Source organism: Xiphophorus couchianus, chromosome 13 (assembly GCF_001444195.1).
Source record: "Xiphophorus couchianus chromosome 13, X_couchianus-1.0, whole genome shotgun sequence".
Taxonomy (NCBI): domain Eukaryota; kingdom Metazoa; phylum Chordata; class Actinopteri; order Cyprinodontiformes; family Poeciliidae; genus Xiphophorus; species Xiphophorus couchianus.
This window is the reverse complement of record NC_040240.1, coordinates 22,028,718-22,045,088: the sequence shown is the minus strand read 5'-3', so window position 1 is coordinate 22,045,088 and position 16,371 is coordinate 22,028,718. Positions and strand designations below refer to the sequence as shown.

The 16,371-nt window shown below is 35.8% G+C and overlaps 1 protein-coding gene and 3 gene segments (V, D, J or C); 1 reads left to right on the top strand and 3 right to left on the bottom strand.

The window, feature by feature from the left end:
- Positions 1-4,888: 4,888 nt before the first annotated feature.
- LOC114156275 (Ig kappa chain V region 2717-like) lies at positions 4,889-9,755 on the bottom strand. The segment is given in 2 exon segments: positions 4,889-5,289; positions 9,398-9,755. Coding segments are annotated over 2 exon segments (453 nt in total).
- LOC114155976 (Ig kappa-b4 chain C region-like) lies at positions 6,557-8,019 on the top strand. The segment is given in 2 exon segments: positions 6,557-6,708; positions 7,543-8,019. Coding segments are annotated over 2 exon segments (453 nt in total).
- Positions 9,756-10,460: 705 nt separating the features above from the next.
- On the bottom strand, positions 10,461-11,219 carry LOC114156274 (immunoglobulin kappa variable 2D-28-like). The segment is given in 2 exon segments: positions 10,461-10,894; positions 11,026-11,219. Coding segments are annotated over 2 exon segments (486 nt in total).
- Positions 11,220-12,482: 1,263 nt separating this feature from the next.
- Positions 12,483-14,759, bottom strand: LOC114155974 (pro-opiomelanocortin-like). The gene is made up of 2 exons (XM_028036140.1): positions 14,633-14,759; positions 12,483-13,786 (listed from the first exon to the last, which is right to left on the bottom strand). The coding sequence occupies exons 1-2, from the start codon at positions 14,747-14,749 to the stop codon at positions 13,274-13,276; spliced, it is 630 nt and encodes a 209-aa protein (XP_027891941.1). The 5' UTR covers positions 14,750-14,759; the 3' UTR covers positions 12,483-13,273.
- Positions 14,760-16,371: the final 1,612 nt, after the last annotated feature.

Genomic DNA, 16,371 nt, shown 5'->3' with positions numbered 1-16,371 from the left:
CTATGGAAATGCTCTGACTGAGTCCAATAGAGGAAGATCGATGTGATGAATTTAAGACAAAGCTCATATTAATTCTTAAGTAGTGTTTAAATGTTTTTTTTTTATCACAATGTTCTATACATTTTGCCTCATAGTAAATTTGTGATCAAAATAATTTTATTTTATCAGAACTAAACCCCTACATGATCCTGGAAGGATCAGCTTGTTTAGACAGGATAGAATTTAAAGCTCCCTGTGTGACACGTTTTCTGTGCATGAACACACAATTAAACATAGTGACTAGACACATTTAAATGTCTACGTAAATAATAGTTTTTCAGGTTTACTATTTTGTCCAATAAAATATATGTTTTGTTTTTTTTGGTGAGTCCACATCTCAGATATAATGTAACTACATAAGAGGACAGTACATCTCTACTTTCAGAATGTTTCTGTTGTATTTCAGTGTGTCTGTATCACTGTGATGGAAATTATGCTGACAGAACTGGCTTTACTCTGTAAGGATCAGAAGGAAATTATAATTAAAAAATGACAAATTGCATCTTTTAAATCTTCAAACCAAGCTGGAAGCCTTCTTGACTCTGAGCTCACTTTTATTCCGCATTTTAAACAAATAGTTAAAACAGGATTTTATCATCTAAAAAATATAACCAGAGTTCACTCTATTCTTTCCTTCGCTAATACCGAGACTCTAATGCGTGCTTTTATTTCCAGCTATATAGAGTACTGCAATGCCCTGCTGTCTGGTCTCCCTAAATAAACTCTGTACAGCCTTCAGCTGTCACAAAACTCTGCCGCTCCAGTGCTAACCAAGACCAGAAGGCAGGCTCACATCACACCTGTTTTAAAATCAGGTGTGATTTTAAAACACACCTGATTGTCTTAGCTCCCAGTACATCTCAGGATTGATTTTCAGATTCTTTTACTGGTTTTTAAATGTCTTAATGGTCTTCCACCCTCTTACCTTGTAGAGCTGCCATTACCTTATGAACCCCTACAGAAACTGAGGTCCTCTGGCACTGGACTTTTAACAGCTTCCAGAGTCAGAACTCACACTTATGGTGAGACTTCTGTCCAATATTATGGCCCCCGTTTGTGCCAGAGAACCTGAGGGCTGCAGGAAATGTTGCTGTCTTTAAGAGCAGGCTCAAGACCCATCTTTTTAACTGTATTTCCTAAATTTAATATTTCTGCTTAGTCTGTGCATTTTCAATGCAGTCGTGTGTTTTTCTATGTGGGGTTGGGGTGGGTAATTGTTTTTGTTTGTTTTTATTGATCTGTACAGCACTTTGAGCTGCTTTTAGTATGAAGGGTGCTTTATAAATAAACTTCATTGATTGATTAATTGATAAAGGATTCATTGTGAGTCTCAGTTCAGGAACAGCCTCATCTCCATTTAATAGACTATCGGAATTTGACATCTTTTTTCCCTGATGTTTAAAGTCCTAGCTACATAAAATTCCTCTCATTGAGCTCTAGTGATTTAACAGTTTAAAATATTTTGGTGAAAGTTATTTTAGGCTTAAAATGATGTTCCTCAAATGTTCAAGATCAACATCTAGTAACAAAAGCAAAACAATACAATAAAAAATTAAGAAGAACAAATACTGATGCACTGCGACAGACTGGCGACCTGTCCAGGGTGTACCCCGCCTCTCGCCCGGAACGTAGCTGGAGATGGGCACCAGCAACCCTCCCGACCCCATTAGGGACAAGGGTGAACAGAAAATGGATGGATGGATGGATGGAAATACTGATGCATGTTTGATCAATCATCAAATGACATCAGCCATTTGATGAACCTGCAATCATGGAGAAAAATTAAGATAACCAATTTACATGTAATTAAATCACTTTATTTTCCACTAATTAAGCAAGATTAGTCATCAATATGTAAACATTTATTTTAAAATAAAGATTAACATTATTTTACTCTTTAAACAACAGATAACACTAAGTATTCTACCTAAACAAAATAGAACACCACACCATTTATTCAGAGTTGTTCTTCAGTGGACTTACTAATGTGCTTTGAGCCATCTTCTTGCTGTGATGTTCACATGATGCTCTGTGTCGTTTGTTTAGAGCCAATCAATGTCATTTTCCTCATTACTTTAATTCCCTGCACCTGTCGCTCCTTGATTGTTCCCCTTCTTAAGCCTCACTCAGCTTATCAAATGCTATTAGCTAGTCTTTGCGTACGCTCCAACTTGTGCTCATTTAATTATGTCTGTCTTTACTGCAGCTTCCAGCTGCCACTGTCATTGCACTGAAACTTGAGTTTCAGTTCAGTTTGATTGAGGAAGGTTTTTGTACGACTGTTTTTCACTGTGTGAATGGCCACTGACTCCCAATGTTATGAAGACTCTGACAGTAGTAAACTGCAGCATCTTCAGCCTGAACTCCACTGATGGTCAGAGTGAAGTCAGAGTTTGATCCACTGCCTGAAAAACGACTTGGAATCCCTGATGCTCGAGAGTTAATAAGATAAATGAGGAGCTTAGGAGTTTGTCCATCTTTCTGTTGGTACCAGGAGAAATAGTTGCTATAAATATTCTGACTGGTTCTACAGCTGATGGTGGCAGATCTTCCCAGATCAGCTCTCATTACTGCAGGCTGAGTCACTGTGACCTGACCTCTGACCTCTGAGGACACAGAGACAAAAACATGCAGCATCTTCATGGTTTAGTCGGCTTCATTTCAGAGGGACAGATGTTCATAGAGGAGAGGAGTTGGATTCTCTGGACTTTACCTGTGAAGCAGCAGCAGAGGAGAGTCCAGATGAGGACGCAGATCAAAGTCATGTTTTTGATGAGGAGGATTTCTGTGTCTTCTGTTGCGATGAAGGACAGCTGTCAGTCATCCAGTGTTCAACTGTCAGGACTATAAACTCTCCCAGAGCGCTGGAGCATGGAGCTGCTGATGCAAAGTGACTCTATGGAAATGCTCTGACTACAATAGTGCTAAGATCCTTGTGTTGCTCCTTCAAAGAAATTGACTTTTTATTTTTTTAAGGACTAATTACCAGTTTAGAGAACTATTTTACAAAAGAACGAAAATGTGATTAAAAACAGTAGATTTTTCACATTAACCTTTAACTGATTAGTTTCATAATAATTCTCTATGGAATTGCTCTGACTGACTCCAAGACAGACTAAAATCAATATGATGATATTCCAAAACTAAAACTGTGAATTTTTTTTCCCTTTCTCCTGTTGTATAAATATATTTTCGCAAAATATATCATTATTTATCTTTCATAGTTGATTATATTGCATTTACTTTAGAAAATTTCAAAAACATTTGTGACATTTTCAGATGTTGTAAATGAAATTTTTAATCTTTCCTCCTTTTAATGTTTTATGTTTGTAATGTTCTTTTATTTATTTATTAATAAAGAATCCTTGACAAACTGATTGTTTGATGCCCAGTTGTTGGGTGGCAGCAACTGGACGTCAGGTAAGTTTGAACAAATTACAGCTTCTTTGTCCAAACTTAAATAAAGTCTCCAACTGAGAAAGCAAGTTTGTTTCAACCACAGCTCCAAAGAACATTCCACAGCATTCATTTTTTTCTATTGCAATTTGATGAGTTTTCATCATTGAGAGTATAAACACTCAAAAAAATGAACTTAGGGGGTTATTACATTAACAAAAGTATATCATGTACTTTTAACTAAATAATTTAATGTTCCAAACAGAAACGTGATACAATCATGTTGGATAAACAAGAAATTCAACAACTTAACGTTTATGAAATTCAATCATGTTGAGATAACATGATTCAATATAGTCAGACTGATCTAATTTGGATCAACTTAATTAAGTAGTGTGAAGGTACCACTGTAACATAAGTTGGTTTCTCGGGCGTGCTGTGGTGGCGCAGCATTTTACAGAACTATTTTACAAAAGAATGAAAATGTGATTAAAAACAGTAGATTTTTCACATTAACCTGTGACTGTACTGTTTGGAGACCTTAGTCCTCGACTCGGACGTCGCTGGTTTGACTCCCGGTCCCAGTGACCTTTGACCCATGTCCTCGCCCTCTTTCCTGTCTGCCTACTGTCGCAAAAAAAATACGAGCCACTAGCGCCACAAAAACTCTTCAGAGAAGAAAATGGGGGGAAAAAAAAGTTGGTTTCAACTAAATTTGCATTAATCTTAAGTAAAAAACTACTTGCAAATTAGTTGGGCTGGCTCTTTTAAATTACATTGGGTCCAACTATAGTAGATGAGTTGAATCAACCTTAATAAATTAAGTTTACCTAACACATTTGCTTTAAATAGGAGTAACAGAATTACATGGTGCTGAAATAAAGCAAAGTAATCAGGTGGAAATCCTTGTCATGATTTTTTTATATTCATCCAAAGAGTTATTTTTTTCAGTGTATGTTGGGGAAAAGACCAGATGTTACATATCAGATCATTTTACTTTTATTGGATTAAGTATTAAAGTTGAAGTATAAAAGTTCTGGATATATTTTACATAAATAGAACTAACAATAAAACTATGTTGATTAGCACAAACAATGAGTTCAGGAATTAAGTTTTACAGGGCCCTCCAACTATACATGCAAGTATTTTTGGTGAAGGCTGGTTGATGATTGTGTAACTGTGTTAGTAGAAAATTTTTGCTACAGCTCTTGTCAGTTGAGTTTCTGATCACGTTCAAAGTTAAATACCAACTTTAAGGAATGTTTCTTATGTAGATTTGTCATTTTTGCATTCTGAATAATTTTAGAAATAGTATTCTAAATTCTAAAGTACTTAATTAGGCAACTTGGGTCCTTATAATGTCTAATGATCCCACAGAAGCTTGAAACTACATGCTTGAATCCGTCCAGTTGCACTGAAATCTGAAAATTCTGTTTTGTGTCTCTTTCTGAGTTTATGTGTGTTGAAGTGTGTCAGCAACAGTGATTTTCAGTTTCAGTTCAGCCAAAACAGGTTTTTGTACGACAGTTTTCCACTGTGTATACAGCTCGTATTTACTTGAGTCAAAAACTCCCTTACAGTAATAAACTGCAGCATCTTCAGCCTGAACTCCACTGATGGTCAGAGTGAAGTCAGAGTTTGATCCACTGCCTGTAAAACGACTTGGAGTCCCTGATGCTCGAGTGCTGGTGATGTACATGAGCAGTTTCGGTGCTGCTCTGTCTTTCTGCTGGTACCAGTGTAAATAGCTACTGCTATATACTCCATAGTTGGTCCTACAGGTGATGGTGGCAGATCCTCCAAGATCAGTTCTCACGGCTGCAGGCTGAGTCACTGTGACCTGGATTATGGACTCTAAGGACACAGAGACAAAAACATGCAGCAGCTTTATGGTTTAGTCGGCTTCATTTCAGAGGGACAGATGTTCATAGAGGAGAGGAGCTGGATTCTCTGGACTTTACCTGTGAAGCAGCAGCAGAGGAGAGTCCAGATGAGGACACAGATCAAAGTCATGTTTTTGATGAGGAGGATTTCTGTGTCTTCGGTTGTGATGAAGGACAGCTGTCAGTGATCCACAGTGTTCAACTGTCAGGAATATAAACTCTCCCAGAGCACTGGAGCATGGAGCTGCTGATGCAAAGTGACTCCACACTGTAAAGAGAAAATAGATGAACCAACTTAATTGAATTTCTTCAATTGGTAACAAGTATTTCAATTAAGTTTATTCGACTTAATTCATTAAGTTTAAACAACTCAAGTTATAAAGTTTTTTAAACTGAATTCATTAAGTGTGTTTAAAATGACAAATTTAAGACAGTCTTAGGCAAATAATTTAGTTAATTCAAATAACGAAGGAAACTAATAAACAACCTCTTTTTCACCAGGGATTTTAGCTGAGGCAGCCTGTGTTTGAGAGTAGGGAAGATATGCAGCAAAGGTTATCAGGCTGGAATCAAATTTGCAACAGCTATGTTGAGGACTAAGATCTCCTTATGTGTGTTGTGCAGTACCCTCGCCACCACAGCGCCCTGGTTCATACAAAGCAAGTTTTTATTGCATGCTCTAAAAAGTGTATTATAAAAATAGTTAAGATCACTGCTGTTTGTATCCTATGTATGACATCATGACACAAGCTTCACCAGGACTAAATCCTGTATGTGCTGTGGTGGCACAGGGTTTAAGCACAACTCACATAAGGAGACCTTAGTTCTCAACGTGGCCATTGCAGGTTCAATATCAGCCTCATGACCTTGTTTGCATGTTTTCCCTCTCTTACTTATTAATTAAGTAAAACAAACTTAATAAATTAAATTCTATGAACTATTTAGATTTTTCTAATAAGTAAATTGAGTTACTGAAATAAGTAAACTTTTCAATATTATTCTAATTTATTGAGAAAAACCTTTAAATTAAAATCTTTTGTGTGATATTTATATTATGAAGTTATTCATGTAATGCATTTTGACAGAGAGTTGATTACCTGATTACTAAAAAATGACCTCAGACAAGTTTGTCACCTATTCTGCTAAACACAGTAAATTGTTGGAAATGGGTTTTTTTGTTTGTTTGTTTTTACAATGTTAGCTTCAGGTTCTGTTGCTTTATTTTCATGCTACTTGATAAGTTTCCACAAATAACAAATGTTTCGGTAAATGTGTTTGTGTCAGAGTCAGAGAGCCGTGTCTCTACAGTCAGAGGTTTTTGTACGACGGTTCAACCAGTTTGTATCACTGTGGTACACGTTCGGTGGAGGAACCAGGCTGGATGTTGGACGTAAGTTTGTTACTGCAATTCATTTTAAATATTATATTGTTCTGTCATTTATCTTTAGATTAATTTATTTGTGTGTGAAGAAATGAAAAGTATTTTTTTGCATTAAGTTTTAATTTAATTGAAGAAAAGCATCTTAATATTGAGACCAAGTCCAATCACCTTGTTAGAATCTGAACATTATTGAAACTGTAAGACTTAAAAATACATGTATATTAACAGCAGTTTATTAGTAAAAAAATTGGAAACTATTACAGTTTTTTTTTTATCTTTATATTTGAAGATTCAGCCAAAATGATTAGATTTTTTTTACTATGTCTGTTATTATGGGTATTATTTTTAAATCTATGTTTAGATGATCTGCAAATTTTTAAAATTAAATCTCACATGAAATGTTTTCAATCTACTTTAGTAGATTGAAAGTCTTTTCATTGACTTTACATTTTTTCTGGAACTGATGAACTGAGTATCTTTTGAATAACTGTTAACTCAATTTGGAAAAGAGAATGAAGCAAAATATTGGAAATGTTGAAATATATTAATATGATGTGTAAAACATATATTAGACCGATTTTATTCACAGGTTACAATGATTCTTGACGGATTCATTGTTTATTTATTCTGCATAAAGTTATAATTTTCTCTCTGTGCTGATATGCATGAGAGGTTTACTGAAGGGAAGTGAAACAAAGAGTCTCAATGACTGTTGGAGCAGAAAAACATCTGGCAGAAACATTTTAAAATAGAAACTCAACTTTCTCACAGTTAAGCTGTCCTGGTATCAATTCATTGATGTCTTCTTGGTTCCTGATCTCTAATCTGATTGGTGTTTCCTAGGTGATACCCGCCCCACCCTGACAGTGCTGCCCCCCTCCAGTGTGGAGCTGCAGCAGCAGCAGGTTACCCTCATGTGTCTGGCCAACAAGGGCTTCCCCTCAGACTGGACTCTGTCCTGGAAGCTGGACGGCAGCAGCAGCAGCAGCAGCAGCTGGGAGCAGAGCAGGAGCTCCGGGGTGCTGCAGAATGACGGCCTCTACAGCTGGAGCAGCACCCTGAGGCTCCCTGCAGACCAGTGGAGGAAGGTGGGCTCTGTGACCTGTGAGGCCTCCCAGGGCTCCCAGTCTGCAGTCACAGAGACACTGAGGAGAGACCAGTGTTCCCAGTCCTGAGCTGATTCATGGGTTTTCTACTGTTTTATTCTGCTATATATCACTTGCTTTAAAAATCTCTGCTTTATTTCATTTTCATAACCTCTCTTATGTGTTTAAAAATTCAATTTCTGTCAAAAATAATAAAAAGAAAATCCTTACTCTTGTTTTGACTTCTTTATTTGTCTATTTTTACTTTGCCAGAGGAAAAACAATATTTTGTTCACAGTGTGCTGCATGTTAGTAGAAGTTGTTTGCTGCACAGGAACATCAGCTCCTCAATATTAGTTATAATAAATCTATCATTTCATTTCAGTTTATTTATATAGCTACAATTTATTTAAGAAAATGTTGTCTTGTTGCACTATACCAAAAACCATTAAATAAGCTTAAAAGTGAAAAAGCTATACAACCTTCCTATTAAGTTATAGATAATATGAATTCAGTTTATGACTTATTCTTTAAAAAAAATGATGAAAAAAAAGATCTTAAAATCTCATTTTAAATAAGCTATTAAAAGTGTCATATGTTTGTTCAGTTGGCAGTCATCAGTGATGGATTGTTTTTCAGTGTCTGAACATAACTTGCCTGAACTTTATTGATGGTCAGAGAGAAGTCAGAGTTTGATCTACTGTCTATGAAACCATTTAGAGTCCCTGAAACTTTTCTCCTGGACAAATAATGAACAGTTGGAGAGTTTCACCCAATTTCTGTGCTAACCAAGATGTTTATTGCCAAATATCTGGCTCACAAATAGAATTTCATTTTAATTTTTGTTAAAGCCATGTTTCTACTTACAGAGAAAATGAGGCCAAAACAAATGTACTTCCATTTAAATAAACTCATCACACAACCCTAGATTGTGTTCAGAAAATCTTCAAGTGCACCTACATGATGACATTTCATTTCAGCCTTAAGTCAAATTTGATCTTCCCCAACAAAGTTTCTCCAGGTGTAAAATGGGAAATGTGCCACTTATTTCAATATTCATGTGAATGTCATGGTGTCGGTGCTTAGTGATCTGTGTCAGAGTCTGCTGTAGCATCCAGCTGGAGTTTCTGTTCAGTCTGACTGAGGGAGGTTTTTGCATGACTGTTTTTCACTGTGTGAACAGCTCATATTTGCTAACATCAAATTCTCCCTTACAGTAATAAACTGCAGCATCTTCAGCCTGAACTTCACTGATGGTCAGAGTGAAGTCAGAGTTTGATCCACTGCCTGTAAAACGATTTGGAGTCCCTGATGCTCGAGTGCTAGCACGATAAATGAGAAGCTTAGGAGTTTGTCCATCTTTCTGTTGGTACCAGGCTAAACGATAGCAAGAACAGTTACTATAATAATAAACATTTTGTCCGGTTCTACAATTGATGGAAACAGATCCTCCCAGATCAGCTGTCACTGCTGCAGGCTGATTCACTGAAACCTGGATTTTGGATTCTGAGGACACAGAGACAAAATCATGCAGAAGCTTCATGGTTTAGTCGGCTTCATTTCAGAGGGACAGATGTTCATAGAGGAGAGGAGTTGGATTCTCTGGACTTTACCTGTGAAGCAGCAGCAGAGGAGAGTCCAGATGAGGATGCAGATCAAAGTCATGTTTTTGATGAGGAGGATTTCTGTGTCTTCTGTTGTGATGAAGGACAGCTGTCAGTCATCCAGTGTTCAACTGTCAGGACTATAAACTCTCCCAGAGCGCTGGAGCATGGAGCTGCTGATGCAAAGTGGTTCTATGGAAATGTTCTGACTGACTCCAACAGGGATTTTGTATCTATGAGATTATATAATTTCTCATCACAGGTACAATCATATATTTTAGGTATTGTGTAGTCTTGTGTGCTTTGCAAAATGACTGTCTGAGCTCTTTTTTATGCTGCCATCGGCAAAACTATACTAGAAATTGAAATATGTGTTCTGTTTGTCTGCATAAAAGTAACTTGTGAAAATAACAACCTTTAAGCAGGTATCAAACATACTTTTCAATAAGATCATGTTTTGTATTTGAATATCTTTTGTTTTTGTCAGTGTGATGAAATTTTCTAATCCTCTATGGAATTAAATGTCTTCATCAGCTTTTCAGTGGAAGATTATTATAATTAACAGAGAAAAAGGCTAGAAAACATCAATTCGTATGTAATAAATCTTTACAATGAGCTTTACTGAGTAAATTGAGTCACTGAAATAAATTCACTATTTCATACTAATTTCCACCTGTAAATTAAATGGTAATGGATTTTTTTTTCATATTTCCCACCATTTCTGTAAAAGTGCAATCAACTAGTATTAAAATGACAAGTAGAAATTACATGTTTATCAACATCAGTTTGTTAGTTCGCATTTTGACTTTATCTCTGTTCTGTTGATCAAATAAGAGATTCAGCAAAGCTAGTGACACATCATATTTATAAACTTTGCCATTATTATATCAGGTTTTGCTTTAAATCAAGATTCAAATTATCTTCAAAGTTTTTTAAATGTTTTAAATGAGATGGAAAATACCTCATGCTCTACATGCCTTTTCTCAGATTAATTCACATCTTTTGAAGAGCTATAAATTTAATTGAAGAAATTGAAGCATAGTATGTTATGGTCATAATATGAAATAAAAAACTATTTAAATAAAAATGTGATGTTTAAATGAGCCATTTTGAACATGATTCTGTGATCATCTTCTGCTTCAGTCCAACTGCGGATCAGTTCCTCTGCAGCTGAGGGAGGTTTTTGTACGACGTTGTATCTCTGTGTGAACGGTAAGCTGTAATCCTGCTGACAGTAATAAACTCCTGCATCTTCAGCCTGAACTCTGCTGATGGTCAGAGTGAAATCAGTTCCAGACTGACTCCCACTGAAACGATCAGGAACTCCAGGCTGACGATTTGATCTCCAATAAATCAGGAGTTTGGGAGCTTCTCCAGGTTTCTGGAGGTACCAGTCTACCTCATTGCTGATATGTTCACTGGCTTTACATTCAATGGAGACTCTCTGTCCTGGATCAACAGACAGAGATCCCGGAGTCTGAGTCATAATTATGTCTCCTGATGAACCTGAAAGAGAAAAAATATTTATACTCATTAGACTTAGAAAACTCAACTCAAGGTCCAAGCTTATATTTTAATCTCTCTATCACAGCAGAAAGTCTTTGTGATTAATCTGATGACATCCTCAACATCCTCACCCTGAACCAGGAGCCCCAGGATGGTCAGCAGTAGAGTCAGTGACATCATCATTGTGCTGCTGGTGTGTCAGTGGCTCTGAAAGGCCTGGACAGCCACTGATCAACTCTGACCTCTTAACAGCTGGAGCAGAGAGGCAGGACACATATGCAAACACACAGTCAGTCACATGGAGCTGAACTGGCAGCAGGTTTCCTCCTGAACATTAGCAGATAGACGTCTATGTATCTGACATTATGGAGCAATGATCTGCTGCTTGTGAACTGATTAAATGTTGATGTTCTTTTTTAGATCATTTGAAATATTTAATCATACTGGATTCTATCGAAAAAGATGGTAAACTAAAAGTCGTGTAATTCACATCATCAGATAAAGACATTAACATAAGTACACAGGGCATTTATTAATCACTACAGTATTTACTGTAAAAAATAAAATAAAATAAAAAATTATGTGCCAAATGATTTCAGGTCATATGGTTAAATGTTTTGTGTTGAGTCATATGTTCAGTTTAGTTTTGCCTGGATTTTTAATACTATAGTTCAGTTTGTGTGAGCATAACATTTTATCTTATTTTTTAACTCTTCCTGACAAGTCAAATTATGGGTTCATATCAAAGATATAGTCTTGGAAATATGAAGATTTGCAAGTCAGAAGATCATTTTATAAGGTGAAATATTATTAAACACAGACATGTGTTCACTTCCAAATTCTTCACCAAATATGAAGAGTCAACTTTGACATTTTAGTTACAGCAACCTAGAAATAAATATTTGAGTCCAAAATTGTTTTCTTCTCATATCAATAGAAATTCTTTTTATATATATATATTCTTAAAACTGAGCTGTTACACTGAGTGTGTGTGTGTGTGGGTGGGTGAGGAAGGATGTCTTGAGTGAACTGATGCAGCTACAGTTCAGTTTCTGTTCTGACTGATGGAGGGGGATTTTGTGTGAGATTTATTTTTGAGAACAAAACTTGACCTGTTCTCAGAAATTTACCAACAAAAATAAACTGCAGCAAGTCTCTCAGCAGCATCTCTTCCTCTTCGCTCTACTCTCCATTTCCTGTAGAGTCTAAAAAAGTATATTTAAAAAGGTCTGGTAATCCTGAAACCGACTTGATGCTATGGTTCATCAGTGATGCCTGCCAGTTGTCATGGTAACTAATTGTCAAGAGAGGAGTAAAACATTTGCATGAGTTTTATGTACCAGTTTTTTTTATCTCAGTCTTATCTTTTTGAGACCTTTCTGCTTATTTGACCTTTCTGCTTATTATAATGAGCCGTTGTTCATAATCATTTTTAGCGGCTTATGGATGTGCACTTCTAAAAGGAGAGGAAAAAACTCGTATACCACATGTATTTTGCTTGCAGCACTCTTTATACTTTTCATGACATCCACAATAATTTCATGAAGTGAAAATTAAAATATCACCATGACTCATCTTCAGCCTCCTCTTTCTTTTATCATCCAACATTTATTTAACATTGATAATATATGAATGAGTGGAGCTGAAGTAAGAAAACTGAAAATTAATTAAACAGTCATTTATATTTTCAGCTTTTATTTGTATTAATAACTTAGTGTTACTGCCCTGTAGTTCATGCCCAACTTTAAGTCCATAAAATTAAGATTCAGAAGTGTGCAGGTCATGTGTTACTACTGCCCTCATGTGGCCATGATAGATGTTTTTAAAGATGCGGTTGTTTTTAAAGATTTTAGACATATAAATTACAATTTCCGCTTTAAAACAGGGCAGAGAAATATGGATTTGAAAGAAAACCTTCTATATCTAACATGATAATTCTCTCTATCGTCTGTATCTGTATGCTGTCTGTCCAAAACCATAACCGGTGTTATTGTCTCTTTTGAGCTCCTTGTTCATGAGAAACACTTCCACCAATTAAAAAATAAGTTACAGTACTGATACTCTAAGTAAGACCATCAATAACTATGTTTTTTTAATAAAATACTCACCACAAACCTGTTTTATATGTTTTAACTCTTTTTTCTGTGCTTTTGTGTTATTTTTATATCTACAGATAAAAAAATAAACAGTTTCAGTGTCAACAATGTGTATTTTCTGACATACACAAAACAAACTATGAATGTGGTTAAATAAGATTTTTCTTTCTTTAGAAAAGACTGTAAAGTATTTATTACATATTTAGTTGTAAGATAAATGTAATAATATTCTGTATTTTGATCATTTTCCCCTCTGGTTAATTTCCATTTCCTCCCTTCTTCCTCATTTTGCTCTCTTCTCCTCCTCTCCGTCTTTGTTGATGACGTTTTTGAAGAGTGTGATGAGCGGCCTCTTGCTGTGCTCCTGCCAGCTCTTCATGAAGCCCCAGTAGCGTTTGCCCGCCACAGGGCCGCTCCAGCGGAAGTGCTTCATCTTGTACGGGATGTCTTTTTTATCATGCTGCTCATTGGAGACCTCCTCTGCTTCCTCTTGTCTCTCCTCATCCTCAGCTGTCATTTTTTCCCTGGAAAGCTCCCACCACCTCAGCTCTCCAGGGAAAATCTCAGCTGAGTCCCCATCTACCTTTTTGCCTGCAGGGATTTCCGCTGGATGACGCTTTCTCCCAAGAGGCTTCCCCCAACGGAAATGCTCCATGGAGTAGGAACGTTTGGCTTGAGAGGAGGAGGAAGAGGGTGAAGGAGAAAGAAAGATGGATGAAGGAGGACGCTGAAGGTGAACACTGCTAAGAATGGAGGTCATCTCATGAGGGTCAAGTCCACAAAGCTGGAAACACTCCTGCAGGATGAGCAAACATTTGGGAAATTGTGAGAAAAAAAACCAAACAAAAAAACCCAACATATTTTAAATTTTAATGACGCTTCAGTTTCATTCAGTAAATTGAATGAATGAATCCCATTGACTGGAACTTGCTATCTCCACTTGCTATTCATGAATGTATTGTCAATTACATAAATTAGACAAAGTTTGGGACCCAGTACAAACCCTTGAGGATCCCCACAAATAATATCCAAACAACCAGAACAAACATCACCCAACTACCAAAATAACTTTTTATTCTTAAGGCAATTTGAACAATTATTCAGCAACCAATTAAACATATTTCTCAAAACATTGTCTGTCTCTCACAACAATAATACAGATTACCCACTTTATTTTCTTTATTTGGAACAATCCATCTCTATAAGGTTCACAGTTGAATGTTGGAAATGCTCTTATCCTGTAAAATAGCTACATGTTAAAACTACTTCAGTGTGCAAAGGAAACCTCAGCAGAGTATATTTGATGTTTACAGGAAAATAGTTTCATCTTGTCACATCTGTGATATTCTTTGATGTCACAGATTTCACATGTTTGTCACAACGTTCTGCCTCTGGCTGTTAAAATATCAAATTCTGTCAAGATTAGATACTTTGCTTTACCATTCTGATTGTATAAGTTTTTATCTATCTTTAATCTCTAAAAATTAAGAAGTTTTGCTTTATTAAATAATATTAGTAATCAAATTAATGCTTTATATGATGATTATATTACTAATGGAAATGGATTTGATCATTTTTTTAAAAATGTGACATTATACCCAAACTGACTGTCATGAAGCCAAATGTGTCTGATTGTATTTACCGTCATGCTGCTCTCAGAGATGAGCTCCTGGCAGCTCCGGCGTTCCCAACAGCGACTGAACGTCGTTCTGGCCCCGCCCACCGTCACTGCAACCACCAATAGCAACACAGGATGCATTCTTCTGATTTTTGCTGGAGATAAACAACATAAAAGCTTCTCATTATGAGAGAAGTTCACCATTAACATTTTCAGAATACAAATGTTTAGACTTAAATAAAACAACTGCCATCTAAGCTATTTAATGTTTTAAATATTCTAAAATATGTATTTCTACTGTGAAGAAATAATAATAATAATAATAATAATAATAATAATAATAATCACCTTTTCTCCTTGGTCTTTCTGCTCTTCCTTCCGCCAAAGATTTCTGTCTTTCCTCTTGTTTACTTCTGACTGATCGATTGACTTTATACCCTTTCAGCCAAGGACACTCAAACATTACGCACAAACAAACTGACGTCACTGCGACCCTCTATGATTTTGTTCAAGAGGTCTGTAAATATAGATTACTCTGCAAAAGTAAACAACCAATTAAGGGTCCTCCACATTTTCCACCTACATCCACACACCACCATCCTCATTATCTCTGATATCTACCAGGAAAAGAAAAAAAGGCTTTTAGGAATACAAAAATGTCAAATATTATGTAAATATTAATATTTTGAATTTAAAAAATATTTTAAAATCATAATCATTTTCATTGGTATGTTACAGATTTTTCAGACACAATGTAGTTCTAATTTATCTTGACATCTGTTGTTCTTTTGGAACACATTTATTATTCAATGCATTTAAAATTTACAAAATGGCACATTTGAAAGTTTTATTAAAAACAAGTCTTTGATCAAGACTGAAAGACTCTAAAGATTATCTCCATTTGCACCTGTTTTTATCAAGATGAAAATTGGTCAGGTGTTGTATCATCAGCTCTATTAAATAGACTCCCAAAGCAGAAAATATAAAGCTGTGACAGAAAAAAAGGTCCTTCTTGATGGCTAATATTACCACATTCATTTGCTTCAATCTTTAAGTAAGTTAAAAGTCTAATACTTTTTGTTTTGCATCTCAAGACACTTTAGCTGACAGAAATAAAAGCTTTACTTCAGGTCAGAGGCCATTAAAAAGTTTCAGGGTTGTTTTTCTTTCTCTAATGGAGCAACACAAGCTTCTTCAGGAGGCAGGAAGCTAAATATAAACCCTTTAGTGCAGCTTTGACCTTGGGACTCCACTTAGTTCAGTCCATATACGGGGCACCATGTTCAGGGAGGAAATACAGACATCAATTTGCTTCGGTTTTCATCATTTGCTCTTTAATAATTGTAGTCATGTTCAATTAATCTCAAAAATATGTTATAAATCTCAAAGTTACAGAAAATTATAGCGTAAAATAGGATTTGTTGTGCAGGTTTGATACTCTAACAGATAAATGTTTCAGTTATAAAAAAAGGACATCGGAAAAGTTGACACAAAAATAAAACATATTACAGTGCATTTGAACACTGTTATTCTATGGAAATAAAATTATGAATTTCAACACAGAATTATGGGACTATTATATTTAGAATTACCTCCAGGTCTACTAAAAACATGAACACTCAAATCACACAATTAATAAATAAGTAAGATAGCATCCTTCACAATCTTTGGCAGCCCTTTTTGCTCATGGTTTTTTGGGGTAACGATTACTTTGGGTTCCAAGCTGCTTGCAAATCCAGCTATTTTAAGCTTTTCACATTTTG

Excerpts from the sequence above, each read along its gene's own strand:
- LOC114155974 (XM_028036140.1), bottom strand. The coding sequence starts at position 14,749 with ATGCATCCTGTGTTGCTATTGGTGGTTGCAGTGACGGTGGGCGGGGCC. Across the intron at positions 13,787-14,632 it reads TCTCTGAGAGCAGCATGACG|GAGTGTTTCCAGCTTTGTGG; the intron begins GTAAATACAATC and ends CTCATCCTGCAG.